The sequence below is a fragment of the Cucurbita pepo genome, chromosome 18 (assembly GCF_057944985.1).
Source record: "Cucurbita pepo subsp. pepo isolate OVF chromosome 18, ASM5794498v1, whole genome shotgun sequence".
Taxonomy (NCBI): Eukaryota; Viridiplantae; Streptophyta; class Magnoliopsida; order Cucurbitales; family Cucurbitaceae; genus Cucurbita; species Cucurbita pepo.
In genome coordinates this window covers 10,709,139-10,736,597 of record NC_141815.1, presented here as the reverse complement: position 1 = coordinate 10,736,597, position 27,459 = coordinate 10,709,139, and the positions used below count along the sequence as shown (strand labels likewise).

General features: G+C 35.8%; 4 protein-coding genes and 1 pseudogene across 6 annotated transcripts; 3 read left to right on the top strand and 2 right to left on the bottom strand.

Annotated features, from left to right (window-relative positions):
- The first annotated feature begins 1,370 nt into the window (after positions 1-1,370).
- LOC111779796 (uncharacterized) lies at positions 1,371-6,110 on the top strand. Its single transcript, XM_023659948.2, has 9 exons — positions 1,371-1,806; positions 1,912-2,116; positions 2,297-2,387; positions 2,501-2,646; positions 3,915-4,158; positions 4,716-4,820; positions 4,925-5,107; positions 5,181-5,385; positions 5,496-6,110. The coding sequence occupies exons 1-9, from the start codon at positions 1,581-1,583 to the stop codon at positions 5,978-5,980; spliced, it is 1,890 nt and encodes a 629-aa protein (XP_023515716.1). The 5' UTR covers positions 1,371-1,580; the 3' UTR covers positions 5,981-6,110.
- LOC111779797 (protein STRICTOSIDINE SYNTHASE-LIKE 3) lies at positions 6,086-8,560 on the bottom strand. The gene is made up of 4 exons (XM_023659949.2): positions 7,937-8,560; positions 7,517-7,792; positions 6,929-7,096; positions 6,086-6,704 (listed from the first exon to the last, which is right to left on the bottom strand). The coding sequence occupies exons 1-4, from the start codon at positions 8,296-8,298 to the stop codon at positions 6,302-6,304; spliced, it is 1,209 nt and encodes a 402-aa protein (XP_023515717.1). The 5' UTR covers positions 8,299-8,560; the 3' UTR covers positions 6,086-6,301.
- Positions 8,561-10,312: 1,752 nt separating this feature from the next.
- LOC147787361 (protein STRICTOSIDINE SYNTHASE-LIKE 3-like) lies at positions 10,313-12,592 on the bottom strand. The gene is made up of 4 exons (XM_087119478.1): positions 12,017-12,592; positions 11,629-11,904; positions 11,153-11,320; positions 10,313-10,923 (listed from the first exon to the last, which is right to left on the bottom strand). Exons 1-4 carry the CDS (start codon positions 12,376-12,378, stop codon positions 10,521-10,523), a joined length of 1,209 nt encoding a protein of 402 aa, XP_086975604.1. The 5' UTR covers positions 12,379-12,592; the 3' UTR covers positions 10,313-10,520.
- Positions 12,593-14,531: 1,939 nt separating this feature from the next.
- On the top strand, positions 14,532-22,143 carry LOC111780405 (putative oxidosqualene cyclase). 2 transcript variants are annotated; one of them, XM_023660788.2, is made up of 17 exons: positions 14,532-14,741; positions 15,736-15,924; positions 17,557-17,646; positions 17,962-18,156; positions 18,591-18,675; positions 18,931-19,097; positions 19,312-19,614; positions 19,705-19,827; positions 19,910-20,038; positions 20,112-20,210; positions 20,813-20,869; positions 20,952-20,998; positions 21,080-21,223; positions 21,313-21,490; positions 21,565-21,645; positions 21,735-21,818; positions 21,898-22,143. In XM_023660788.2, exons 1-17 carry the CDS (start codon positions 14,550-14,552, stop codon positions 22,012-22,014), a joined length of 2,280 nt encoding a protein of 759 aa, XP_023516556.1. In that variant the 5' UTR covers positions 14,532-14,549; the 3' UTR covers positions 22,015-22,143. The 2 variants fall into 2 exon arrangements, with proteins under 2 accessions (XP_023516556.1, XP_086975766.1); XM_087119640.1 differs by lacking the exon at positions 17,557-17,646.
- Positions 22,144-23,947: 1,804 nt separating this feature from the next.
- Positions 23,948-27,300, top strand: LOC111779662 (uncharacterized; annotated as a pseudogene). The gene is made up of 8 exons (XR_015413636.1): positions 23,948-24,252; positions 24,410-24,509; positions 25,208-25,386; positions 25,790-25,945; positions 26,188-26,387; positions 26,580-26,715; positions 27,004-27,089; positions 27,140-27,300. The product of XR_015413636.1 is annotated as an uncharacterized LOC111779662 (transcript).
- Positions 27,301-27,459: the final 159 nt, after the last annotated feature.

Genomic DNA, 27,459 nt, shown 5'->3' with positions numbered 1-27,459 from the left:
GCTTGCTTCTATTCTCTCTCCGAGCAATGAATCGTGGTTGTCTAGCTGTACGAAATCCCTAGAAGTGAAGGGATAGGTGGAACAAGAGGGGAGGGAAGAACTACTACTGAAAGTCATTCATAAGATTGAATACCTTTCTGGCTATACGGAAGGGCGGAATGGATCATCAATCAGAGGGTTTCAGTTCATAAGGTATTATTTCACATCAACCACATTTCTACCAAGGTTTCATATATTAACGTACATGGTGGGACTCTAATAATAGCCTTCCATAGATGGTAACATTTTCACCTTATTACTTAAGATTTACAAATGATTAATTAGTAACGATTTAAGTAAAATGTACCCTTAATCATATAAAAATGAAGTTATCTTAAAATTTAAAATTTAAAATTTAAAATATTTTCTGTAATAAATAAATAAAGTGAATTTTAAAAACCAAGAAAATGAAATATTTTAATAAAAATTATGAAAGTAGGCTACCACGCAATTCATGTGAAGAAAATGGGGGGTTCCAAATGGAAAAGGACGTTCCATTGCATGCATTACTGTACGTACGGCTTGTCGGCCACGCAGCTTTGTCTCCTAACGGCTACAAAATTTGAATGCCTTACCTTATTCTTCTTATATCTACTTTTTATAATCTCTAGACAAGTCTAGATAATATAAATGATCTGAAGACCCTTCCCATTCTCATTTTTATTTGTGTCTTTTAGTTTTATCGAGTTTCGATCTCACATTAGTTAGAAAGGAGAACGAAACATTCTTTATAAGTGCGTAGAAATCTTCCTCTATCAAATGCATTTTTAAAAACCTTGAGGGAAAACCCGAAAGAAAAAACCCAAATAGAACAATATTTACTAACAGTGAACTTGAGTTGTTACAAATAGTATTAAAGACAACATGAAACGATGTACTAGCGAGGAGGTTGAGCCCTGAAGAGGGGTGGACACGAGATGGTGTGCCAGCGAGGACACGGGCCTCAAAGGGATGAATTGTGAGATCCCACAGAGGAGGAGAACGAAGAAATACTCTTTATAAGGGTGTGGAAATCTTCCCATAACAGACGCGTTTTGAAAACTGTGAGGAAAAGCTCGAAAAGAAAATGAGGACAATATTTACTAGTGGTTGACTGTTAAAAAAAAAAAAAAAAAAAAAAAAAAAATGTAATTTTATTTATAATAAATCTTAAAATTGTGGAGAATGGTCAAATATGTGCCATGTTTTTTCAAAATAAATTGGTTGATTTCACATTTTAATTTAGGTTTGTGTGATTTTGCAGTTCATTCTGAATTTGAATGAACGGATAAGAAAGTGAATAAAATAACAATACAAATTTGTATAAAAAGGTCTCCCTCCCTCCACATGCTCCATCTTCGTGTTCTGTGGATTCCCCTTTCCCACTGCCAGAATCTTTCGTCCTTTTCCCCACTCTTTTGCTTTCCCACAACTTTTACCAATCATTTCACCACTCCCATTTTCGTTTTCTTCTCTAAGAATCATTTCCTCAATCCATCTCTGCCATTACTCCACTCCGTTTTCTCTTCATCTATTCAGCACCTCGCGTTTCACACCCCAAAATGATGCGATCCTTAATACCCTTCATCGGGTTTTGGCTGCTGCTGCTGTGCTCCCTGGCCGATGCTTCAGATGCAACTTACCTAAAATACAAAGACCCCAAACAGCCATTGGGTGCAAGAATCAAAGATCTTATGCGTCGGATGACTCTCCAAGAAAAAATAGGCCAAATGGTTCAGATCGAACGGAGCGTCGCAACCCCGGACGTCATGAAGAACTACTTCATCGGTATTATCTCACTGAAATCGATTCCCCTGTTCGGATAAATTAGATTTGTCGTGGATTTATGTATAAGTTCTCACTATGATGAAGAGTGACGGTGGATTTGGACAGGGAGTGTACTTAGCGGAGGAGGCAGTGTACCGGCGGCGAAAGCGACGGCGGAGACTTGGGTCAATATGGTGAATGAGATTCAAAAGGGATCTTTAGCCACCCGTCTTGGGATCCCTATGATTTATGGTATTGATGCTATTCATGGGCACAATAATGTGTACAATGCCACTATTTTTCCTCACAATGTTGGTCTTGGAGTAACAAGGTAAGTAAAGTACTCAAGAAGCTGCGGATTTCCTCTGTTTTTCATACTCATTGATGATTGAGATTTAGGAATGTTTATCTGTGTTGATCCTTGAACTGATGAACAAGAATCATTGAAGTTGTTCTTGAATCTGAAATTATAACCCAAAAATATTGATGTGGCTTGCTTTGTTCATATCAGGGATCCGGAACTTCTTAGGCGGATTGGAGATGCCACAGCACTTGAAGTGAGAGCAACCGGAATTCCTTACGTTTTTGCTCCATGTATTGCGGTAAAACATTTTGAATCTGTTGCTTCAATGAGAAAATGAGGGATTCTTATAAGTTCTTCACCAAAGCGTGCTTAGATTACAGTTTTTTCCTTCTGGGTTTGGCTGTTGGGCAGGTGTGCAGGGATCCTCGATGGGGTCGATGCTACGAGAGCTATAGTGAAGATCATAAGATTGTTCAACAATTGACTGAGATTATACCTGGATTGCAAGGAGAAATTCCTGCTAATTCACGAAAAGGGATTCCGTTCGTTGCGGGAAAGTAAGATCCCTTTGCATAACTTTTAAACTTTACTTTGATTTTCATTTTGTTTTAGAGGCGTAAATTGATAACATGATAGTATCTATGTTTTTAAATTTAAATATTTTATTAGCTTGTTCAGTGATTTGATGAGTTGCTGTTTAATATCACTTCCCTTGCATGCTTGATAGCAAATGTACTTGTTAGGCGCTTGAATGAGTATGCCTTGGTTAACTTTCGTATACCCACATGCCTACCCGTAATGATGCTTGCAATTCCAAGAGCTTTGTGTCTCAATTTTTTTAAAATCTATGCTCAAGAAGACAAAAGTTGAGGCTAGAAATGCAGCTAGTTTCTGTCTTCTTTTAACCAATGCATTGTCTCTCTCTCCAACAACCCGACAAATTCTATTGGAGAGGGGAATGAAGCATTCCTTACAAGGGTGTGGAAACCTCTCCCTACACAAGTGTTTTAAAATTGTAACGGGCTAAAGTGAATAATATTTACTAGCAGTGGGTTTGGGCTATTACCAATGGTATTAGAGCCAAACACCGGGCTGTGTGCCAGCGAGGACACCGGCCCCCAAGGGGGTGGATTGTGAGATCCCGCTTCGGTTAGAGAGGAGAACGAAACAATCCTTATAAGGGTGTGGAAACCTCTCCCTGGCAGACACGTTTTAAAATTGTGAGGTTGACGACGACGTAACGGACCAAAGCGAACAAATCTGCTAGTGGTGGGCTTGGGCTGTTACAAATGGTATCAAAGTTAGACACCGGGCATGGTGCTAGCGAGGACGTTGGGTCCCCAAGGGGGTGGAATGTGAGATTCAACATCGGTTGGAGAGGAGAATGAAACATTCCTTACAAGAGTGTGAAAACCTCTTCCTAGCAAACGCGTTTTAAAACCGTGAGGGCGATACGTAACGGGCCAAAGCAGATAATATCTGCTAGCGTTGGACTTGGGCCGTTACATATACTTACTCAATTGATAAAATATCTTTATGTGAACCTTGAGGTCCCCGTAAAATCATTGTTTATAAATGGTAAAGAAAAAAGTTGGATTTCTATTCCCCTCTCCTGCTTAATCTAGCTGTTTCACATGATGTTGTGAATACTTCATTTGACCATCCCTAACCTATTTTTGGCACTCTTCTGTCTTATCTGATTTGAGGTTTTGTGAACCGTGCATGTACATGATTATTAAACACAATCCAGATCTAGTGATTCAAATGAATCTATTAGGATATATTACACTGACCACTTTTCTATTTTCAACTTATTTCACTTTAGACAAAAAGTTGCAGCCTGTGCTAAGCACTTCGTAGGTGATGGTGGCACGGTCAGGGGCATCGATGAAAATAACACTGTGATTGACTATAATGGATTGCTTAGCATTCACATGCCTGCATATCTTAACTCCATAAGAAAGGGAGTTGCAACCGTAATGGTATCGTACTCGAGCTGGAACGGAATGCGAATGCACGCCGATCGTGACCTTGTCACTGGCTACCTCAAGAACAAGCTCAAGTTCAAGGTATTAAAAGAAATTTGATAACTCAAGTGAGATTCTTTCTTATATTAGTAATACTAAAATAGACGGTGGGTGTAACGGCCCAAGCCCACTGCTAGCGGATATTGTTCTCTTTGGGCTTTCCCTTTCGGGCTTCCCTTCAAGGCTTTAAAACGCGTCTGCAAGGGAGAGGTTTTCACACTTCTATAAGGAATGTTTTGTTCTCCACCCCACTCGTTCCTTTCTCCAATCGATGTGGAACCCCCACCAAATCCACTCCCTTCGAGGCCACGTCCTTGTTGGCACACCGCCTTGTGTCTACCCCCTTCGGGGAACAGCCTCCTCGCTGGCACATCGCCTGTTGTCTGGCTCTGATACCGTTTGTAATGGCCAAAGCTCATCGCTAGCAGATATTATCCTCTTTGGGCTTTCCCTTTCGAGTTTTCCTTCAATTCTTTAAAACACCTCTGCTAGGGAGAGGTTTCCACACCCCCTATAAAGAGTGTTTCGTTCTCTACCCAACCGATGTGGGATTTCACCGTGGGTGATTCTAATGATGTTCTGTTGTTGATTCTCTGTAGGGTTTTGTCATTTCTGATTGGCAAGGGATTGACAGAATCACCTCTCCTCCACATGCTAATTATTCATACTCAGTTCAAGCTGGAGTTGGTGCTGGAATTGACATGGTAAATCAAATCTCACCCTTGCTTTAGAACATGTAACACAACAATTTTGTTCGACGTCTTTTAAAACCGTTACGTTTTTTCATTTTATACGTGGTTCATGACAGGTTATGGTTCCAGAAAACTTCACGGAGTTCATCGACGAACTCACTCGCCAGGTTAAGAATGATATCATTCCAATGAGCAGGATCGATGATGCCGTTCACAGGATATTACGAGTTAAGTTTCTTATGGGTCTGTTCGAGAATCCGTTGGCCGATAACAGCTTTGTCAACCATCTTGGGAGCAAGGTTTGTCACTTATTTAGATCTGCTAAAGTGTTGGTTTTGGTGAGTGAAACTAAATATGTTGGCCCTGCAACAGGAACATAGAGAACTGGCTAGGGAGGCTGTAAGGAAATCGCTTGTGCTATTGAAGAATGGCCCCTCTGCCGATCAACCATTGCTTCCTCTTCCTAAAAAAGCTGCAAAGATATTGGTTGCAGGGACACACGCCGACAACTTGGGCTACCAATGCGGAGGCTGGACGATCACATGGCAGGGTCAGAGCGGCAATGATCTCACTGTTGGTATGTCTTAAAAAGTTCATCGTTTCTTCTTCCGTAAAAATACACGAACCGCAAGAACCACGGTTGTTCGATAGTCGTTCGGTTTCTTATATTCGTAAATTTGTGCACAGGTACCACCATCCTCAATGCTGTGAAGAATACGGTCGATCCTGCGACCGAGGTAGTGTACAACGAGAATCCAGATGCTAGCTACGTCAAGTCGAACAAGTTCTCATATGCCATTGTTGTTGTGGGGGAGCCTCCTTATGCTGAAATGTTTGGCGATAGCTCGAATCTCTCCATTTCTGAACCCGGTCCAAGCGCCATAAAAAACGTGTGCAGTAATGTTAAATGTGTAGTCATCGTCGTCTCTGGTCGCCCTGTTGTGATGCAACCTTATGTTGAAACAGCCAATGCCCTTGTGGCTGCTTGGCTTCCAGGAACAGAAGGCCAAGGTGTAGCTGACCTTCTGTTTGGCGACTATGGATTCACCGGGAAGCTTGCTCGTACATGGTTCAAGACGGTCGATCAACTCCCAATGAACGTCGGCGATTCGCATTATGATCCACTTTTTCCGTTCGGATTTGGTTTGACAACTAAACCAAACAAGTCCTAGAGAATTTAGAAAATTTGGAAGGATATTTATCACATATGATGAGGCTATTTACAAAGTCCTCTAAGTCAGAAGTATTTCCAAATATGAATGAACTCAATTTCCAAATATAATCAATTTGAGCTTGTTATCATTCCAATAGTCGATCAACAGTTATGACGTTCTTGAATACTACTAACCCTAAAATACTACTAACCCTAAAAACTCGAAAAGTCTAAATCAAGAGTAAACATCAACTTAAATAGCTACCAAACTTTGTACTAAAAAGAAAAAGAAAAATAAAAAGAGCTATTCCTACTTGCTGCTTTGACATTATTAGGTTACCTAATGCAAGTCATAAACGGCAACAAAAGACATTAAAACACTTCCAATCCACAGTTTTCCATCTTTTTCCTCAACTTCACTTGCTGCTCTCACAACCTTCCCCTGGCTGTCCTCTAGTATCTGCAAAAGCTTTCCCTCGGGGCTGTACTTCACGAGCACTGCATGAGGCCGTCCCCCAATGTGAAGCAGGAACTGGAATTTTGCCGATATTGGAAGCTTGAGTAGAAATTTCCTCAGTCTGGGATATTCAGCTTCCAAGCTGGCTAATGTAGAATGTCGACTGTGGATTGCCACCCAAAAGTCACCCTTGTCGTTTGTTCGGATGTTGTCGGGAAATCCTGGAAGGATGGCGAAGTTCTCTGTTGTTCCTGCTTTCTCACCCTTCAACCAATACTTGCGTAATCTAGATCAATGATGGAAAGAGTTCAATGAGGGAATATTTTGGATGCTAAAATACTGAGTTGAAAGGGAGAGAGCATGTTTTTGGGAAGCTTTTATAAACATAGATTATTGGTGTTCTTTCTATTCATAAATCCATGAACTAAGAGCTATGATTATTGAGATTGGAACTGCACTAATAAAGGATGAAATACTTAACGAGGCATTTAGAATTGTAAAGAGTTTCACCTTCCTTTGCCGCCTTCACAGAACACAAAGAAAGAACCGTCCTTGGTTAGAGACACGCCATTTGGAAAATAAACATCCCTCACAAGCACAGTGGTTTCTCCTGTGGCAGCATTATATTTCAAAACTCTTCCGGTATTTTCAGCAGAAAACACTACTTGCAAGAAGTTCCTGCACCACAAAGGGACGTACTACAACTCTTAGCTTATTCAATTGGAGCTATATATATGGAAAATGGTATACTTATGGTAAAAATCTAGTAGAGTTATATAGTAAAGCTATATATCTATTCTCTCTAGTTTCATCCATGTAAACGATCTCGCCAATATTTCTCTTCACATAAGAGTATGCTTGTTGTGCTATCCCAACAGATAGTAATATTGTCTTTAACAAGAATCAAGATTTTTAGATAAAGAACATGAAAGAGTTTTTTCATTCCCCTGCTCTTAGTTTCCTTTTAGGAATGAGTTTGATCTTTGCTCTTGATTTTGATTTTCACCAAACCCTCTTCTATAAAAAAGGAAGTCTACTTACTATTAATGCATCCATGGTCATAGGTAAAAATTAGCAAGAAAAATCACCATTGCTTACCTTCTGGGGTATTTGGTGCTGGTATCAGTAAAGTACACATTCCCTTCGTCATCAAGGTCTAGATCATTAGTGAATTTGAGAGGCACTCCTTCTGCTTCAGTTGAAAGAGATGTTGCAAGACCTCCTTCAGGTCCTACTTTCATCAGCCCAAAGTATGCATCTGCAATATATAAATCGCCTGTTTTCTTGTCGAATCGGAGACCTAAAGGGCGGCCACATATATGTTCATACTTCGAATAACTTAAAATTGATGGTTTAGGATCACAAATCTCCGATCTGAAAAGCCATGGAAATAAATTAGAATGCATCAGAAGCAACTAAAACACAAATGCCTTGAAAAAGGAAACAAGGACAAGTAATTATATAAGATCAAAATCAAACGATTCTACATACTGATTTTGGCACTGAACAGAAAAGTACCTATTAGAGGAAGTATAAGCAAAATCAGTCCAGGATTCGCCATTCCAGAACAGCACTCTACCATCAGCGACACCAGTATAGGGTCCGCGCCCTTGCGGATCGAAAGCCACACTCTCAGGGCCCTGAACTTGATCCTTGAACATGATTTTCGACTTCTGCAACAAGTTATCGCTATCTCTCTCCGTCGGTATTTCAGACCACGAAGGCAATTCCACGTAATAGGTCTCAAAGTCAGGGAAATCAGCTATTGCACTGTGCTTGAAGGGATCAGTAGCACAATACAGAGCCACTACGAAGAAGAGGCCGGCGAGGACAGATCCGAACGATACGGAAGACTCATTGTTATCTCCCTGCCGCCCCATGTCTGCAAAATCAAGAAAATGGCAACGGATTGGAGGAAGAGGAATGGAGGGAGCGGAACTGGTTCAAGAAAATGGCACCGGGATTGGAGGAGGAGGAATGGAGGAGGCGGAACTGGTACGAACTGGTTCAAGATGGGAGAGATGGAGAGAAATGGATTGGAGGAGGGGGAAGAACTGGTTGAGGATGGGAGAGATGGGAAGAAACTGAAGGTTGAAGAGTAGTAGGTAGAATTTGATCTGATAGTTGATAGCAGGTTTGATTATGAGATGAGAATACAATAAGCTCCTATTTATTGCTTTCGACCCCACACATTAACCAAATACAGATTTTATTTTATTTTTATTTTTTTTATTATTCTCACAATATCTTCTCCTTTCAAAAATACAATATTATCCTCAAAAATATAATATTATCCTCAAAAATACAATATTACCCTCTATCTTTAATAAATATTTCATATATATATATATATATACTTAACTAAATAAATAAAAGTTTTTGTATTTTATTTTTTCTAGTTTAACATAGGAGTATTTTGGTGACAAAATATTAAGATTATTTTTATGATTTTTTTTTTTTGTTTAAAATGATAAATATTTTTTAATCTAAAATCCCTTTTTCAATAAGGGTAATAGTGTAATTTAAATATAAAGATATTATTTTTTTATATATATAATCTTAGTGATTTCATTCTCTTAAAAAAAATCATAGATTTACATATATTTTAAATCCGTTAAATAATTTGAGAGATTTAAATATTATTCAATATAATACGAATATTCAAAAGTCTTAAAATTGAATAATTGATATTTTAAATAAATAAGAATATTATTTGTAAAAAATTTCTATACAAAGAATTTGTAATTAAAATAATACAATAATAAAGAGTGATATAAAATATATAAATGTATAATATATTTTAGATAATTAGAGTAAGTAAATTTTAATTAAAATTAAATCAATAAATTTAATAGTAAATTTTAATGTGTTATTTATTTGAGTTTTTAAATATTAAAAACAAAATATCGGAGAATTATTTATTATTATTATTATTATTATTTCTCTAAATCACCTTTACTTAAAAAAAAAGATAAATATAAATATCAAGATTTTAAAAGTATATATGATTCAAAATATAAAATAGTTATTTTCTGTATTAATTATTTTATATATTTATTTAATTGGAATAATCAAGATAAATAAATAAAATTAATTAATAGGAGAAATTAAATAAATTATATAAATAAAGCACAGAAAATGGCCTAAACTTATCTAACCAAGATTAATTAAATATCAAAGAAAGAAATCTAAAGTTGTGCTAATGAAGAGAAAAAATCAGCTTAATATAAAGAAATTTGTTCTCTCCCCTAAGGATCAATTAAATATCAAATAACACAAAAATATAAAGTTGTCTGAGTGTTAACTAAGAAAAAAAAATCATCAATCTAGCAACATTTCTACGATATGATTATGATCAATTAATGTAATTTAGCGTTGGGGAGTATTATAGTGTCATTGTTTCTAATTTTTCAGTCACTTTTGAATGAATCCCTTAATTATCACTTAATTATGTCCAAAAATTTTCTTAATCGTTTAACGGATAAAATTGAAGACAAAGATTAGACGTTGAATGAGAACTTATATTTAAAATTGATAATAACATAATATTCAAAAAAGCATTTTTTAAATTTTATTTTATTTTATTATTATTTTTTTTTTTTGTATTTGAATTTAATTTGACAACTAAACCAAATATAAGAACTGATAATAACATAATATTCAAAGTATTTTTTTAACCTTTTTTGGTTTGTGTTTACTTGACAACTTTTTTTGTTTGTGTTTGGATTTGACTTACATTTACAAAGCCCTCTTATCCTAATTTGTTTAATAGTATTTTCAAATATGAATGAACTCGATGAAATAATTATAATTATAATAGGGGATTCACTATCTACACCCTCTTAATCTATTTAGAAGCATTTTTAATACTATTTTCAAATATAATGAACTCGATAAAATAATTATAATACGAAATAAAATATTCGTTATCATTCTAATGGTAAAAAAACATTTTGACCTTATAAAATACTATTAACTCTAAAATACTACTAAGTCTAAATTATTATTTCTAAACACTTCTAAACATAAATAGCTAACTTATCCTCACAAGCTGTCCTACAAGGAATAAAAAAAAGAAAAAAAGAAAAAAAGAAAAAAAAATCTAATGCAAGTCATAAACTGCAACAAAAGACATTAGAACACTTCCAATCCACAGTTTTCCATCTTTTTCCTCAACTTCACTCACTGCTCTTACGACCTTCCCCTGGCTGTCCTCTAGTATCTGCAAAAGCTTCCCTTCTGGGCTGTACTTCACAACCACTGCATGAGGCCGTCCTCCAATGTGAAGGAGGAACTGTAATTTTGCAGATATTGGAAGCTTGAGTAGAAATTTCCTCAGTCGGGGATATTTAGCTTCCAAGCTGGCTAAAGTAGAATGTCGACTGTGGATTGCCACCCAAAAGTCACCCTTCTCGTTTGTTCGGATATTGTCAGGAAATCCGGGGAGGAGGGCGAAATTCTCTGTTGTTCCTGCTTTCTCACCCTTCAACCAATACTTGCGTAATCTAGATCAATTATGGAAATGAGTTCAATGAGTGAATGTTTTGAATACTAAAATAGTAAATGAGTTGACATAAAGAGAGCATGTTTTTGGGAAGCTTTTGTGAACATAGATTATTCGTGTTCTTTCCATTCATAAATCCATGAACTAAGAGCTATGATTAATGAGATTGGAACTGCACTAATAAAGAATGAAATACTTAAGGAGGCATTTAGAATTGTAAAGAGTTTCACCTTCCTTTGCCGCCTTCACAGAACACAAAGAAAGAACCGTCCTTAGTTAGAGACACTCCATTTGGAAAATAAACATCCCTCACAAGCACAGTGGTTTCTCCAGTAGCAGCATTATATTTCAGAACTCTGCCGGTGTTTTCAGCAGAAAACACTACTTGCAAGAAGTTCCTACACGAAAGTAACTCTTAGGTTATTCAATTGAAGCTATACATAGAAAATGGTATACTAATGTAAAAATCTAATAGAGTTATATAGGACAGATAGTTATATATGGTAAATCTATATATCTATTCTCTAGTTTCATCCATATAAACGATCTCGTCAATATTTCTCTTTAGGTAAGAGAGGATATGCTTGTTGTGCGATCTTAACCCGATCTTAACATGATAAATCAAGTTTTGAACATGAAAGAGATTTTTCATTCCCCTGCTCCTAGTTTCCTTCTAGGAATGAGTTTAAAAATCACCATAGCTTACCTTCTGGAGTATTTGGTGCTGGTATCAGTAAAGTACACATTCCCTTCGTCATCAAGGTCTAGATCATTAGTGAATTTGAGAGGCACTCCTTCTGCTTCAGTTGAAAGAGATGTTGCAAGACCTCCTTCAGGTCCTACTTTCATCAGTCCAAAGTATGCATCTGCAATATATAAATCGCCTGTTTTCTTGTCGAATCTGAGACCTAAAGGGCGGCCACATATATGTTCATTCTTCGAATAACTTAAAATCGATGGTTTAGGATCACAAATCTCCGACCTGAAACGGAAATAGATTAAAATGCATATCTAGAACACAAATGCCTTGAAAAGGAAATGAGGATCAAAATTAAACGATCCTACATATTTATTTTGGATTGAACAGAAAATACCTATTAGACGAAGTATAAGCAAAATCAGTCCAGGATTCGCCATTCCAGAACAGCACTCTACCATCAGCCACACCAGTGTAGGGTCCGCGCCCTTGCGGATCGAAAGCCACACTCTCAGGGCCCTGAACTTGATCCTTAAACATGATTTTCGACTTCTGCAACAAGTTATCGCTATCTCTCTCCGTCGGTATTTCAGACCACGAAGGCAATTCCACATAATAGGTCTCGAAGTCCGGGAAATCAGCGATTGCACTGTGTTTGAAAGGATCAGTAGCACAATACAGAGCCACTACGAAGAAGAGGCCGGCGAGGACAGCTCCTAACGACACGGAAGACTCATTGTTACCTCCCTGGCGCCCCATGCTGCAAAATCACACTGGATTGGAGGAGGCAGAACTGGTACGAAGGATTGGAGGAGGCGTAACTGGTACTGGAGGAGGACGTAACTTGTATGAAGGATTGGAGGAGGCGTAACTTACGAACTGGTTGAAGATGGGAGATGGGAGATAGAGAGAAATTGGGAGGTTGAAGAGTAGTAGGTAGAATTTGATTGATTGCAGGTTTAATTATGAGATGGGAATATCAATGGAGAAAGCTTCTATTTATTGCTTTCGACCCATACACGCGAACCAAATACAGATTTTATTTTATTCCCATTTTTATTTTTTCATTATTTTCAAAAATATCTTCTTATTTCAAAAATACAATATTACCCTTTATTTTTTTTTAATAAATATTTCATATATATTTAACTAAATAAATAAATATTTTTTGTATTTTTTTTTGTTTAACATATTTATGAGTATTTTTGTCAGATTATTTTTATTAAGATTTTTGTTTAAAATTATAAAATATTTTAATTTAAAATTCATTTTTCAATATTTATAGAGGGCAATAGTGTAATTTTAAAAAATACAGATATTATTTTTTTATATATAATCTCAACCATTTCATTTTTTTTTTAAAAAAAATCATAGATTTAGATAGATTTCAAAACCGTTAAATAATTTGAGAGATTTAAATATTAATCCATATAATTTGAATATCTAAAAGTCTCAAAATTGAATATAATTGATATTTTAAATAAATAATAATATTATTTGTAAAAAAATTCTAATTCAACCGTGCAGAGAATTTGTCATTAAAATAATATAATAATAAAAGAGTGATATGAGAGGATATAAATGTATAATATATTTTAGATAATTAAGTAATATTTTAATTAAAATTAAATAATGAATTGAGAAGTAAACCATTAAATTTAATTATGAGTATTAATTTAAGTTCTCAAATACTAAAAATAAATATCCAAGAAAACAATAATTATTATTATTATTATTATTATTATTATTATTATTTTCTTTAAATCACTCTCCAATGACTTATATTTTAAAAAATAAATAAATATAAATAATATCAAGATTTTAAAAGTATATAGGATTCAAAATATAAAATAGTTAATCTCTATTATATTAATTATTTTATATATTTATTTAATTTGAATAATAAATAAAAAAATTAATAATAAGGGAAATGAAAAAAATTGTCAAATAAATTATATATATAAATAAATAAACCCCACAACTCAAACCGGTAAGAAATGACCTAAACTTATTGACCGAGGATCAATTAATACCTAATAACAAAGAAAAAGAGCATCAATGTATAAGTCATGAACATTAGATTTAGCACCATTTCTACGATATGGTTCTGATCAATTAATGGAACTTAACTATAGTATTATTAGTCATTGTTTATGGTTTTCAGTCATCTTTGAATAGATCTCTTAATTTGAAATTTTTACTAGTCGATGAACGGGTGAAGTTGAAGGACAAAAATGAGACGTTTTAGTGAGAACTTATATTTAAAGTTGACAATAGCATAGTATTGTGGAGGTTCGTTGTTCATATTATCCCGAAAAAGAATCAAAGAAGGCAAGAATGAGATTGATCATCGTTTTGAGTAAAACCCAGAATTAAAACGAAAAAAATTGGAGAAACTAAAACAAAAGTGAGTCACTAGCTCATACGAATAATATCATACCACGGTTGACTCACGTTTTATTTTAATTTTTAAATTTTGATAAACACAATCAATTGAAATAACTCAAGTTAGCTATTTATCACGTCACATGATAAAGACAAGATCATACATATCTTAACCTAATACTTTTACATAAATATATATATATATATATATATATATATATATTAAAGTATGAAATTAAATCAAATCTTTTCAGGGTGACAAAGTGTATAAAGAATGAAGGATGAGTATGATGATGATTATAATTATTATCAGGTAAAAATAATTAAAATAAAATATAAATTGATGGAAGGCATGAGCTGGAGAAAATAAGACAAGACAGAGCAAGACAATTTGAACCCCAACTGCTACAATAGCGTTAAAATGTTTGATAAAATAACCCTCCAACTGATAGCAGCATATTGGGCATGATATGCCTTTTTGTTCTTATATATACGTTCATAACCCTTTGGATATAAGACACAAACCCTCCTTGCTACACACCCAGATGTGGACCCTCAAATTCTCCAAGGGCTGGGAGACCAGCGACAACGCTCATTTAGGGCGCCAGTTTTGGGAGTTCGACCCAAATCTCCAGCCCTCTCTTGAAGAACAAGCTCAAGTTCATAATGCCTGCAATGATTTCTATACCCACCGCTTTCATGCCAAGCACAGCTCTGATCTTTTAATGAGACTTCAGGTCAGTTCATCCTCTTCTGGGTACCAAACTCATCATAGATTCATAGCCACTGCCTGAGTTCAAGCTAGGTTCCTGATTATCCTATTTGGACTTTCCCTTAAAGTTTTTAAAACGCGTTTGCTAGGAGAGGTTTCCACACCGTTCTAAAAAATGTTTTGTTCTACTTCCCAATCGATGTGAGATCTCACAATCCACCTTTTTTTAGGGTCTAATGTACTCGCTGGCATTTATTCCCTTCTCCAATCGATGTGGGACTCCCCAATCTATCTTTTTTGGGCCCAACGTCCTTGCTGGCACACCGCCTCGTGTCCACCCCCTCACCGGCACATCGCCCGGTGTCTAGCTCTGGTACAATTTGTAACGGCCCAAACCCACCACTAGCAGATAATATTCTCTTTTGGACTTTCCATTTCGAGCTTCCCTTCAAGATTTTTAACAGCTAGGGAGAGGTTTCCATACCCTTATAAAAATGTTTCGTTCTCTTCTCCAGTTGTGAGATCTCACAATCCACCCCCTTGGGGCCAGCTTCCTAGTTGGCACTCCTTCCCTTCTCCAATCGATGTGTAACCTCACAATCCACCCCCTTCAGGGCCCAACGTCCTCGTTGGCATTCGTTCCCTTGTCCAATTGATGTGGGATTCCCCAATCCACTCACTTTGAGGCCAGAATTCTTTCTGGCACACCGCCTTGTATTCCCCATCGCTGTCACATCACCCGGTGTCTAGCTCTAATACCATTTGTAACGGCTCAAACCCACCACTAACAGATATTATTCTCTTTGGGTTTTCCCTCTCAAACTTCCCCTCAAAGTTTTTAAAACGCATCTACTGAAGAAGTTTCTACACCCTTATAATTCTCCACCCCAATCGATGCGAGATCTCACATTAACGTTCGAGTTTGACGTAGAAAATGATTATTTCAAGCTCTCCAACTTTGTACATACTTAGATACTATGTGTTAAGTTTGATTATTTAATTTTTTTGAATATGTTTAGTTGAGGAAGGCGAATGGGAGTGAGGTGAAGCTGCCAACTCAAGTGAAGCTTAGAAGTGAAGAGGAAATAAGTGAAGAAGCAGTGGAAACCACGTTGAGAAGGGCCATCAGATTCTACTCAACTATGCAGACACAAGATGGCTTCTGGCCTGGTGACTATGCTGGCCCTTTGTTTCTTCTTCCTGGCCTGGTAAGTTCATATATATATATATATATTATATATATATAACGTTTTTTTACCCTAAATTCGGTAACTCTAAACTTTGAATTTCATCGGTTTAAACCTCGAACTTGAATAAGTGGAACAAGTTAGGCTCTTGGTTAAGTTTTTGTTTTAACCACGTATGTCTAAGGTCACGTGTTGATCGGTACTTGTTTATTATTTTTTAGAAAGAAATTACCAAAAGTATACTAACTCAACTTTGAAAAGCTAGACCCACGAGAAAACAAACGAACCCTTGTGTTCCTCCTGACCTTAGGTATTATTACCAACGACGATAAGTGTGAGGAAGATCTAGGTAGCAAGGTCGTTGGAGGCGGTGATGACCCATGATAGTTTTGTCGATTTTCATTGATTAGGAGTTTTAGCTCGTCTAAAACATGGGTGAGAACAAAATAGACAGTAAGTACATAGTGACACTCGTAAATATAATGAACTAGTAGTCAACCTTATGAATCTCGTAGTCAATTTTGAGAAGGATGAAAGCAAAATCAACACCGAAACGAAGGAGATAGAGATTCCAATGAGGATGATTTTGAAAACCATACACCGGTGAAGGACGACTCGAACTCAAGGCCAATGATAAATAAATAAATAAATAAAAATCAATATTGATAACCGAGAGTAAAAATTGATACAATTTTTCTTTAGTTAAAATTATTTAACTTCTTATTTAATTTTTTATATTTTATTTTCAAGTTTTCTATGTATTTTATTTTTAAAATGTTTTAAATTGGTTTGAAATTTGACTTTAAAAAAGTATAGAATAAATAATTAAAATATAATTATGAAACTATATATATTATAATTAACCATAAATTTGAATTGGTTTGATTCAGAAATAATTCAATTAATAAAATTTTTATTTTTTAAGAATTTAATCCAATCTAAAGAGTCAAACTCAAAATCGTATTCGAACTTGGTTCGATTATCAAATTGATTTAGTATTTATTTAATGGATGGTTTGAAATTAAAAAATTATTATAGTACCTATAATATTTAATAAAATAATATTAAAGAAAAATATAAAATGTTGGGTAATTTTAATATTATTTAAAATTATTGTTTTGTATTTTCCCAACCGGTCCCCACCCTAATTTATGTGGACATCATTTTCAATAAGGAGAAAAATGTATTTTTATGCCTATAATAACAACCATATTTTTATTATTTTATTTTATTTTCTAAATGGTCCCATAATTTCCCAATTTTTAGTTTTATTTATTAATTTGTAGGTGTACGGATAAATTGATTTGATTTTGGAATATTTATTATTCGAACATGGTGCTTAACACTTGTATCTTTATATTTATTTTTAAATAATAATAATAAATAACACTTGTATCAATATTTAGTTTATATATTTAGTTATATAATATCAAGTTGATATATATATATAATTTAACGCATAAAACAAGAAGGTTGGACAGAGAATAAAGTAGGAAAGCTTGAATTAAAATAATTTTTGTTGACATTTTAAATGAAATTAAGTGAAAATATTATTTACTAAAGTTTTAAATTTTAAAGGTATAATTGGGACGTAGGTATTATTAATAGTTATTTAATTATTTTTAAAAATATTATTTTATTTTTATTGGTTAGGTGATTGGGTTAAGCGTAATGAAGGCTCTAGATACAGTCCTTTCGCACCACCATCAACAAGAGATGCGTCGCTACCTTTACAATCATCAAGTATTTATTTCTTTTCACCCGATCGTATTTTTTATTATTATTATCTATTAAGATTTTTTTAATTCAAATAATTAAGTCTATAAATATTATGAATTAAATATAATATTGGTAGGCATAATAAATAATTTATGAAAGTTGTTGGACACGTAGACATATCTTTAGATGCTAATCAGCCCCAAAAGGAATCATTTATTTTAAGGGTGACATGTCTAATAAAGTGGAGGCTCAATGGCTTATCTCACATGATGGAATTAAAAAAAATATTTATTATTTTTCTTTTTAGGAAAATAATATAATTTTTTTTTTACTTTTCAGAATGAAGATGGAGGGTGGGGATTGCATATAGAAGGGAACAGCACAATGCTCTGTACAGCTCTATCTTACGTGAGCTTGAGATTGTTGGGAGAGGAAATGGACGGTTGCGATGGAGCCTTGCGTCAAGCAAGAAGATGGATTCTTGATCGAGGTGGGGTCACCTCCATCCCCTCTTGGGGAAAACTCTGGCTTTCCGTAAGTCCGCTTGCATATTATAACTCTCCCTTCAGTTTTAATTACTTTTTTAATAAATTAATAAAAATATTTACATTTCTCTGCCGCATATCCTTAAACTTTTAAATAATAACATTTAAAATTTTAAAAAATTTATAAATATTCCTAAACTTTTTAAAAAAAAATTCAAAAATAATTTTACCCTTAATTTTAAATAAAAATCGTTAATTTTTTTTTATTTAAAAAATATAGCTGAACTTTCAAAACCATTTCAAAAATACCCATAAACTTAAAAAAAAAAAAAAAAAAAAAAAAAAAAAAAAAAAAAAAAACCTTAATACCTTTATAAAAATTTAAAATTTTAAAAATATTTTTAAACTTAAAAAAAATACATTTAACTAAAATTTGAGGCGAAAATTAAATAATATAATTAAGTAAATTGATTTAATATGTAGGTCCTTGGAGTATACGAGTGGGAAGGAAACAATCCACTTCCACCAGAGATATGGCTGTTGCCTTATTTTCTTCCATTACATCCAGGTTTTATTTATATTATTTATTCATTTTCTTCCATTTTTGGATTTAAAATAAAAAAAAAATTAAAAATCCTTTTTTGAGTTTCAAATATTTATTAAAAAATTGAAAGTATTTTTTTTAATGTCGAAAATAAAATGAAAAAAAAGTAATTACAAATTTGGTTTGTACGGCCAAACAACTATATAAAAAAAATTAAATTTGTCGTGTAAATTTTTTTTTTGTTATATGATTGGGTTGAATTGTAAATTTGACGAGCAGGACGGATGTGGTGTCATAGTCGAATGGTATATTTACCAATGTCATACTTGTATGGAAAGAAATTTGTGGGACCAATCAGCCCCATCATCACGAGCCTTAGGCAAGAGCTTTACACGTGTCCTTATCACATGGTTGATTGGAATCTTTCTCGAAGCCTCTGTGCTAAGGTACACGGTTTTAATTTCGTGCCTAATAGGTCTAACCACGTATTTTAAAAAATTGAATAACACAAAATTAAAATTTAAATCTTATAAAATTTAGAGACTAAACTTGTAATTTAACTTTTTAATTTAAATTTATGAGCGAATTCAATGTAATTATCAACTTGAATATAGTTCAACTAACACTTCAGACCCGACTTGAATGTTTTAACTTTGATAGGAAGATTTGTACACGCCACATTCGAACATACAAGACATATTATGGGATTCAATTCACAAGCTTGGTGAACCATTATTGAAGAAATGGCCACTCTCAAAACTAAGGCAAAAGGCTCTTGACTTTGTGATAAAACACATCCACTATGAAGATGAAAACACTCACTATCTTTGCCTTGGACCTGTTAGCAAGGTGCTAAACATGGTGTGTTGTTGGGATGAGGATCCAAACTCGGAAGCGTTTACGAGACACATTTCAAGAATCAAAGACTACCTCTGGCTAGCTGAGGACGGAATGAAAATGCAGGTTCTAGTTGCTTACTCGATCCTTCACGAGCTCCAAATAGGTTAGAACATGTTTGAGAGTGATTTAACACGTTGACGTTTGTTAACATAGGGATATCACGGGTCTCAATTATGGGACGTAGCCTTTGCCGTTCAAGCCATTGTTGCAACGGATCTAGTCGAGGAATATGGTTCGGTGCTTAAGAAAGCGCACCATTTCGTCAAAAACTCACAAGTATAGTATAGTATAGTAATTCATGAAGTTTTGATCATTTTGAAAATATGATTGATTAAGTTTATAATAATGGAAATTAAAGGTGAGGAGAAATGGGTTTGGAGATGATGATCCAAGTGATTGGTACCGCCACATCTCAAAGGGTGGCTGGCCCTTCTCAACTCCGGACAATGCTTGGCCTGTCTCTGACTGCACTTCTGAAGCTTTGAAGGTAGCCAAGACAGCCCCTTTGAGCTTCAAATTTCAAAATTTGGTGAATATTGATATCACTCACTTCGCTGCAGGTAGCCATTATGATGTCACAGATGCCACCAACAATGGTGGGTGAGCCAATGGATATACGTAAATTATACGACGCGGTTGATCTGATCCTTTCACTTCAGGTGCATAATGAACTTTATGTTAGAAATTACGAATCTCTACAACGATATAATATTGTCCATTTTGAACATAAATTTTTGTGGTTTTGCTTTTGGTTTCCCCACAAGGCCTCGTGCCACTAAAGATAGTATTACTGACTTATAAACTCATGATCTTCCACTAAATTAGCCAATGTGGGACTCACTCCCAACAAATCCTCCTCTCAAACAAAGTATACTATAGAGCTTCTCCTGAGACCTATGGAACCCTCGAACAGTCTCCCCTTAATTGAGGCTCAACAAAGTATACTATAAAGCCTCCCCTAAGGTCTATGGAGCTCTCGAACAGTCTCTCTTTAATCGAAGCTCAACTCCTTTTTCTTGAGTCCTCAAACAAACTATACCCTTTGTTCGACACTTGAGGATTCTATTGACATAGCTAAGTTAAGGGCATGAATCTGATACCATGTTAGAAATCACGAATCTCGACCATGGTATGGTATTGTCCACTTTGAGCATAAACACTCCTAGTTTTACTTTTGGTTTCCCCAAAAAGCTTCATTACCGAGGAATCGAGTATTCTTCACTAATAAACTCATGATCTAACGTTCATCTTCAACATGCAGAATTCCAATGGAGGATTTGCTTCATATGAACTCACAAGATCCCATCCATGGTTGGAGGTAAAAGGAATGAACAATATTCAAAAATATCATTGAGTTTTCAAAAGTTTTGTTAACCTTCTTAAATTTTTGGAGTGTTTAGAAGTTGAATCCAGCTGAAATATTCGGAGATGTGATGATCGACTATCAGTAAGACATGATTTCGTTTCGTTTACACGAATCGGGTGAAAAAAATAAACACGAAACTAAAAGAATTTTATTGGTTTAAAGATATGTGGAGTGCAGTTCAGCAGCCATTGAAGGGCTTAAAGCATTCATGAAGCTCCATCCAAGCTACCGCAAGAAAGAGATTCAAGCTTGCATGGCCAAAGCAGCAGATTTCATTGAAACCATTCAGCAGCCTGATGGATCCTGGTTTGGCTTCCTTTTCACAAGCCCTATGATATGACTCCATAACCCTAACCCTAACCCTAACCCATTTGATATTGCGTTGACTGACTTAGGTATGGCTCATGGGGGATTTGCTATACATATGGGACATGGTTTGGCATCAAAGGGTTAGTTGCTTGTGGAAGAACCTATGAGAATAGTAAAACCCTAAGGAAGGCTACTCATTTCCTTCTTTCTAAACAACTCAAATCCGGTGGTTGGGGCGAGAGCTACCTCTCCGCTCATAACAAGGTACTTACACGTTCCAATTGAGGTATGCTCGAGTTGGATCTAACGTTAACATATATAATTTTCTCGTGCATAAGGTATACACCGATCTCAAAGATGGCAAATCTCACATCGTCAACACTTCTTGGGCCCTGTTGGCTCTCATTAAAGCAGGGCAGGTATTAGTTGTATAGTGAATTTTATTAATTTATGAACGAGCCCGGAATGCTCTGATTTGCTTTAAACTATGGATTTTGTGTGACCATAGGCTCGAAGAGACCCATATCCGCTGCATCGAGCAGCAATGGTTCTGATTAATTCTCAACTCGATAATGGAGATTTCCCTCAACAGGTCTCTCTCTAAATTGGTTTTCATTATTAATTTTGTCACATTATTGTTATAATTTTTTTTGTTTTTTTTTTTTTGGTAGGAAATTATTGGAGTATTCAACAAGAGTTGTATGATCAGTTACTCGGCCTATAGAAACATATTTCCTATATGGGCTCTTGGAGAGTATCGGTTAAGGGTTTTGAAGCGTCAAGAATAACGATACCTAAATATTTCTAGTGTAAATGTTTTTATTTATAAAGAAATAAAAATTGTAAATATTTTATAAGCACAAACATTAATATTATATTTCACGGACTTTATATTATATTATCATTAAATAATAATATTTTATATCTTAATTGAGTTACTATAAAAAAAAATAATAATAATAAATAATGGAATTATAGTAATAGAAAAGATGACGACTATGAAGGGGGTAACGACAAAAGTCAGACACGTGGCAGATGACTGGCATGAGTATTTATTAACCAAAGCAAAGAGGGAATCGGAGGTAGAGGATGACGTGGCAGTTTGATCAAATGAAGGAGAAGAGAGGAGGTGGAGGTTTATGGGCGGGAATCAGGCGGCGCGTGGGGGAATAGGCGAACCGGAAGGCCGTGGACGGGGAAGGGAATTGGATTGGCGGCGACTTTTTCGTCGGGAATGGAAAGTTGGAATTTGAAGCGTTTGACCAAATGGTGCATGAAAACAAGAACCTCCAGCCTCGTGTACTCTTTGCCGGGGCACATTCTCGGCCCTCCGCCGAACGGAACGTACGTGTACGGCGCCGGACCGCTCCCTTCGAACCTCGTTGGATCGAATTTGACGATGAAAGTGCAGGTACAGACACCGGTATCGTGGCCGCCGACGAGAAGTCCGAGAATTTTGGAAGCGATGTCTTCTTCATGGATGAATTGGCAGTTGCTGTCGGAGATCGATAGCATGTGGGAAAGAATGTCCTGTGTCGGCGAGACTATTCGAGGGCTCTATAGGCTTCGGCCTCAAGGAAGACTTTATGATGTATTTGTTCGAGGGGAAGATTAATCCTCAAGTATCGAACAAATAAGTTATGAGCCTCGAAGGTGTTAGTCAAAAGTGACTCAAGTGTCGAATAAATGGTGTACTTTGTTCGAGGGCTCTAGATAAGAAGTGGAGGTTGTTCGAGGGCTCCATAGGCCTCAGGGAAGGCTCTATGATGTATTTTGTTCTCTAATGTCGAACAAATACGTTATGAGTCTCGAAGGTGTAGTCAAAAGTGACTCGAGTGTCAAACAAAGGATGTAGTTTGTTTGAGGGCTCTAGAGAAGGGGTGAAGGCTGCTCAAGGGCTCCATAAGCCTCAAGAGAGACTCTATGATGTAATTTATTTGAGAGAAGGATTATTGAGGATTGTTGGGAGATGAGTTTCACGTCCCCTAATATAAGTAAGGAATACATCTACGTTGGTACGAGACATTTTGGATAAACTAAAAATGAAGAGACCAAAGCTTATGCTCAAAGTGGACAATATAAAACTGTATCAGAATTATATTTCCGACCCATCTAAGTGAGAGAGAGAGACATACTCCTTGATAGTGGGAGCTACGACGACTTCGTTCTTATCGTCCCACCTAGAAGCGAAGTGTTGTTGAGCAATAGCGTCCATGAATCCAACATATCGCCGAAGCGCATCGGGCTTGATGAACAAAGGGAGAAAACTCTTGATTCTCCTCGCTTCTTCATTAGAACTATACTTAAAGGTCGAGGAAAACTTTATCAGCAGACGACGGCCACCACAGCGTCACCTGTCTCTGCTATGAACAGAAGCTTTTTTTTTTTTTTTTTAATTTTCATTTTAAGAATTCAAAGGTATTTTTGAGATATATATATATATATATTTAAAGTTTAAGGGTATTATTGAAACTTTTTATTAATTTAGCTTAATTTTTATTTAATAAAAATACAAATACGTTTAATATTATATATAATCACAATAATAATAGTAATATAAATAAATAATTAAATTTAGCGTCTCGGCGCGTGAGATTTTTTCACCCCGGCCTCCTTTGCTCCACCAACCACAAACGGGGAAGAGGGCCAATTATTTTCTTTGTGGGCCGAGATAGACTTGGGCCTATATCCATGGGCCCAAAATTACTGACTTACGTGAGTCGAGCTAGGCCCGCAATGGCGGACTTATTGGGCTTTTCCAGTTGGACCAACATCGGCTTGCCATTTTTCATCTGCTTGACTGCATCATCTACGTGGATTTACAGTCTCGTCCCTGCTGCGACGGCGGCTGCAACTGCAAAATACAGTGTCCGCTCAGGCAGGGCGAGCGATGGTTATGATACCAGAACCGAGGACTGGACTTTCGGTTTGGATTTAAGGATTCTGATGGAGAATCGAGCTCAGCAAAAGGACTATCTTCACTATAACCACACTGATCGCTGCAGAAATGGGAGATGGACTGCCAGGTTTTTGTTTCGTACATTTTCATTATATATTGCTTTATTGATTTTAGGTTTTAATCTCTTGAATGAGCTTCGTACTTGTTTGTTTTTGTTTTTGTTTTTCAATCTGAATCTGAGAAGGTAGTTAATCAAGCTGTTGTTATGCTATTACCTGGCGAAGCTACCAATTCATGTATGGAAGTCCGTGGCAAGAAGTGCTTGATTCTTACTTTCATGCTGTTAATGGAAGGTTCTCACTGTCCTCGTTGTTTGGAACTGAGGCGAGTCTCCAATATCAATGTTTTCTGTAAACTTCGTTCCTCTTTCTCTATAGTTCTTCCTTCTCTTGAAATGGAAGCAATGGAATCGTCTAGGTCTCCCTTTCTCTCCTTTGCGAGCACATGGATGCCTCTCTCTTGTAGTGCTAAAGATCAATATTTATATATCTTAAGCTGCTTTCGTCAAAATATTGTAATTGGATAGTTTTTCACCATCTCTCGATGTTGACATCTATGATTGCTTTCTTTTGCTTCATGCAATGCAATCCCAAGAAAAGTTGAAAACAATTTTGAATCCTTTTCCTGCATCCTAAAATTGTAGGGAAAATAGCAAGAATAATGTATTTGTTGTAGGACTTCCTATATCCTGAAGGAATCGTATTTCTTTTTCTGCTGGTTCTCTCGTTCTTAAAATGATGGCTGCCATCTAAGACCGGCGATTGCTTTAACTGTGTATGTTCTAAATTTTGCTTCAATTCTCAGATCTGGAGATGGTTTCTAATATGATCCTTGCTATCAATTGTTACATTTGATTTGTTGATCACGTTCATGTTCTTTAAATAATGTTGTTTTAATTTCATTGGTTGATTACAATAAGGAGAAATGGGAAGGAAAATTTTGTACTTTGTTATCTTGTAAAAAACAAGAAGATATCATTGATTTCTTTTTAGTTATTGTACACAGTTCTCATCTACAGATAGGTCATGATCATTAATGATGCCGAGACTCCATTGATTTACTACATAGCAGAGTTAAACAGAGCTTCAGTTAAAGATGGGACTTGGAGGTGGGCTAGGGCAACATTTAAGATTGTTCTTTCCTTCCATGAGGTTTCTTTTTATGGGTGGCAAAAGCAGCCAGGCTTGAATACTGTTCAGGGGTAAGCTTATTTTAGGAAATTTACCATATGCAAGTACTATCGTATGAAATTGGGAGCTTTTGAAACTGAATGATTGTTAAGAACTTGTAATTTTTAGAAAACGTTTGAGAAGTTGGTTCTAGAGATACAATTGAAAATCATATGGCCTCCATACAAAGTGAAACTTTCGTCTTGAGGACAATGTCCAAATTAAGTCGATCAACCTTGTTAATCTAACCTTTCTGGTACTGTATCTTCTCTTCCATTATGTGGTTTAAAGTAATATTTTAATATCTTTAGATGTATAAACAGTTTGATTTCAATCTAGAGACAGCAAACGCTGTTCTATTCGATACGGGTAGGAAAAGAACCCAACTCGGTGCTTTTATATTGGAAGGTTATGTTTACTTGTATCCTTTGGCAGCTTGGTATAAAGATCTCTAGGGAAGTTTGTAGATGAGAAGAAAGCTCAGCTGCTGAAAGATAGATGCTTACCAACAGTAGGATGTGCTGTGGGTTGCTTGCTGGGCGCACTGACAAAGGGGTGACAGCTCTGCGACACGGTTTATTCTGTATGTCGGCTTCTTAATCTCTGTTGACATGAATTTTTGCTTGGATATTGAATTTCATTACTCTTCCTTGATTTTCTTAGATTCTATCTCAGCTTAAAAATGAACTCATATGTTAGAATAAATTTTATCTTATATATTATTTATTGACATCTTTAATAGTTGTGATGAATAGACATGACTTGATTGTCATATCCGTTTTCTGAAATCCACTTTTGTTGTGCTTCACTAAAACACCCAAATAGTCAAATAGGTGACTTTGTCCCGACTGCTCTATGCCCAAAGTGTTGGAAGGGTATGTCAAATAACTTGTGAGAATGATGAGGACCTTGTGTCGGCTGATAAGCCTCAAACGTTTAGTGTAAGGAGGGTCAACCAACTACTTAGGAAACGAGAAGGAAAGTTATTGTCGTACAAGATGTTTGCACGTGTCACCAAAGCATCATGAAATGAGTGAGAATCATGAATTTTACCAATTATTTGCTCCTTTTTTGGAAGTTATTCTAGCTTCTAGTTTAAGTATCATAATTCTTTTTCTTCTTGGTTTAATTCTATTTATTGCTTTCTTCTCATAAAGACATTTCTTCTTATTCTGTTTTTGTTTTAATTCTATTGAGCCAATATGAAGTTTATGTTGCATTATAGGAATTATTGTAATGGAGGTTGGAGTTCTGATTCAAACTATATTCAGCCAATTAGTGTACTATTGACAGGACCAAGGAGTAGGAAGATGTGTTTATGTGTGTTGAGCTGTTTGATTGCTAATTGCTTCTTGCAGAAGGTATCGTCTCTGGGGTTGGCTATGCTGAAGACTATGTTGTACCGAACGTAAAATTGGTCTAATTAGATTTGGGTTATCCGTTCTCCAACTGCTTAAAATGGAGGGTTAACATCTTATACATCGGCAAGGGAATCTCCCTTCCGTTTGAGCAAATGGGGATACAACCGTTAGGCCGTAAATGGCTCTTTCACGTTTACATGACACTAATTATTATGTCTTCTGTGGAATCCTTGTCCTTCAGCAGTTCAGCCAATTATAATGGAACGTAATGTAAGGATGACCTTGCAGATGGTACGGGTGCTTGTTGCGACAGCAATTAGAGAGGCAGTTGCTGGTGCTTGAGAGGATGCGTTAATACGGCTGATTGGTGCCACATGTCGACGTGCCACTGTGTGCCACATGTCGACGTGCCACTGTGTGCCACATGTCGACGTGCCACTGTACCTCCGGCGCCTCCCGATGGCCTCAGTCTTTTTGATGTAGGTAGGTTATACTGAATTTGATTCACAAAATTGCTTCACTTTAAATGACTGCTTTTTCCTTTTCCCGATCAAAGTTGCATGGGCTACTACCAACCCTTTTTGATTGGCGGTGTTATTATTACCAAAGTTCTACAACCTTAGAGTTAATGATTGAATTGTGTTAAGAGATATGTCTACTCGGGTTGTGAAAGTTGGTATGCATTTTATCACATATCACTCCAGGTGTTTGTATTTGTCTCAGGTGGAGGCTAGTTTTTGGTTA

Bases quoted from the DNA above. Each gene is read 5' to 3' on its own strand.
- LOC111779797 (XM_023659949.2), bottom strand. From the start codon at position 8,298: ATGGGGCGGCAGGGAGATAACAATGAGTCTTCCGTATCGTTCGGATCT. The intron at 7,793-7,936 runs GTACTTTTCTGT...ATGGCTTTTCAG, and splicing joins GCTTATACTTCCTCTAATAG to ATCGGAGATTTGTGATCCTA. The intron at 7,097-7,516 runs GTAAGCAATGGT...TTTGTGGTGCAG, and splicing joins AGCACCAAATACCCCAGAAG to GAACTTCTTGCAAGTAGTGT.
- LOC147787361 (XM_087119478.1), bottom strand. From the start codon at position 12,378: ATGGGGCGCCAGGGAGGTAACAATGAGTCTTCCGTGTCGTTAGGAGCT. The intron at 11,905-12,016 runs GTATTTTCTGTT...TTTCCGTTTCAG, and splicing joins GCTTATACTTCGTCTAATAG to GTCGGAGATTTGTGATCCTA. The intron at 10,924-11,152 runs GTGAAACTCTTT...TAATTGATCTAG, and splicing joins TGTGAAGGCGGCAAAGGAAG to ATTACGCAAGTATTGGTTGA.
- LOC111780405 (XM_023660788.2), top strand. From the start codon at position 14,550: ATGTGGACCCTCAAATTCTCCAAGGGCTGGGAGACCAGCGACAACGCT. The intron at 15,925-17,556 runs GTAAGTTCATAT...TTTATTGGTTAG, and splicing joins TGTTTCTTCTTCCTGGCCTG to GTGATTGGGTTAAGCGTAAT. The intron at 20,039-20,111 runs GTAGCCAAGACA...ACTTCGCTGCAG, and splicing joins GCACTTCTGAAGCTTTGAAG to GTAGCCATTATGATGTCACA.
- LOC111779796 (XM_023659948.2), top strand. From the start codon at position 1,581: ATGATGCGATCCTTAATACCCTTCATCGGGTTTTGGCTGCTGCTGCTG. The intron at 4,821-4,924 runs GTAAATCAAATC...GGTTCATGACAG, and splicing joins TTGGTGCTGGAATTGACATG to GTTATGGTTCCAGAAAACTT. The intron at 5,108-5,180 runs GTTTGTCACTTA...GCCCTGCAACAG, and splicing joins TCAACCATCTTGGGAGCAAG to GAACATAGAGAACTGGCTAG.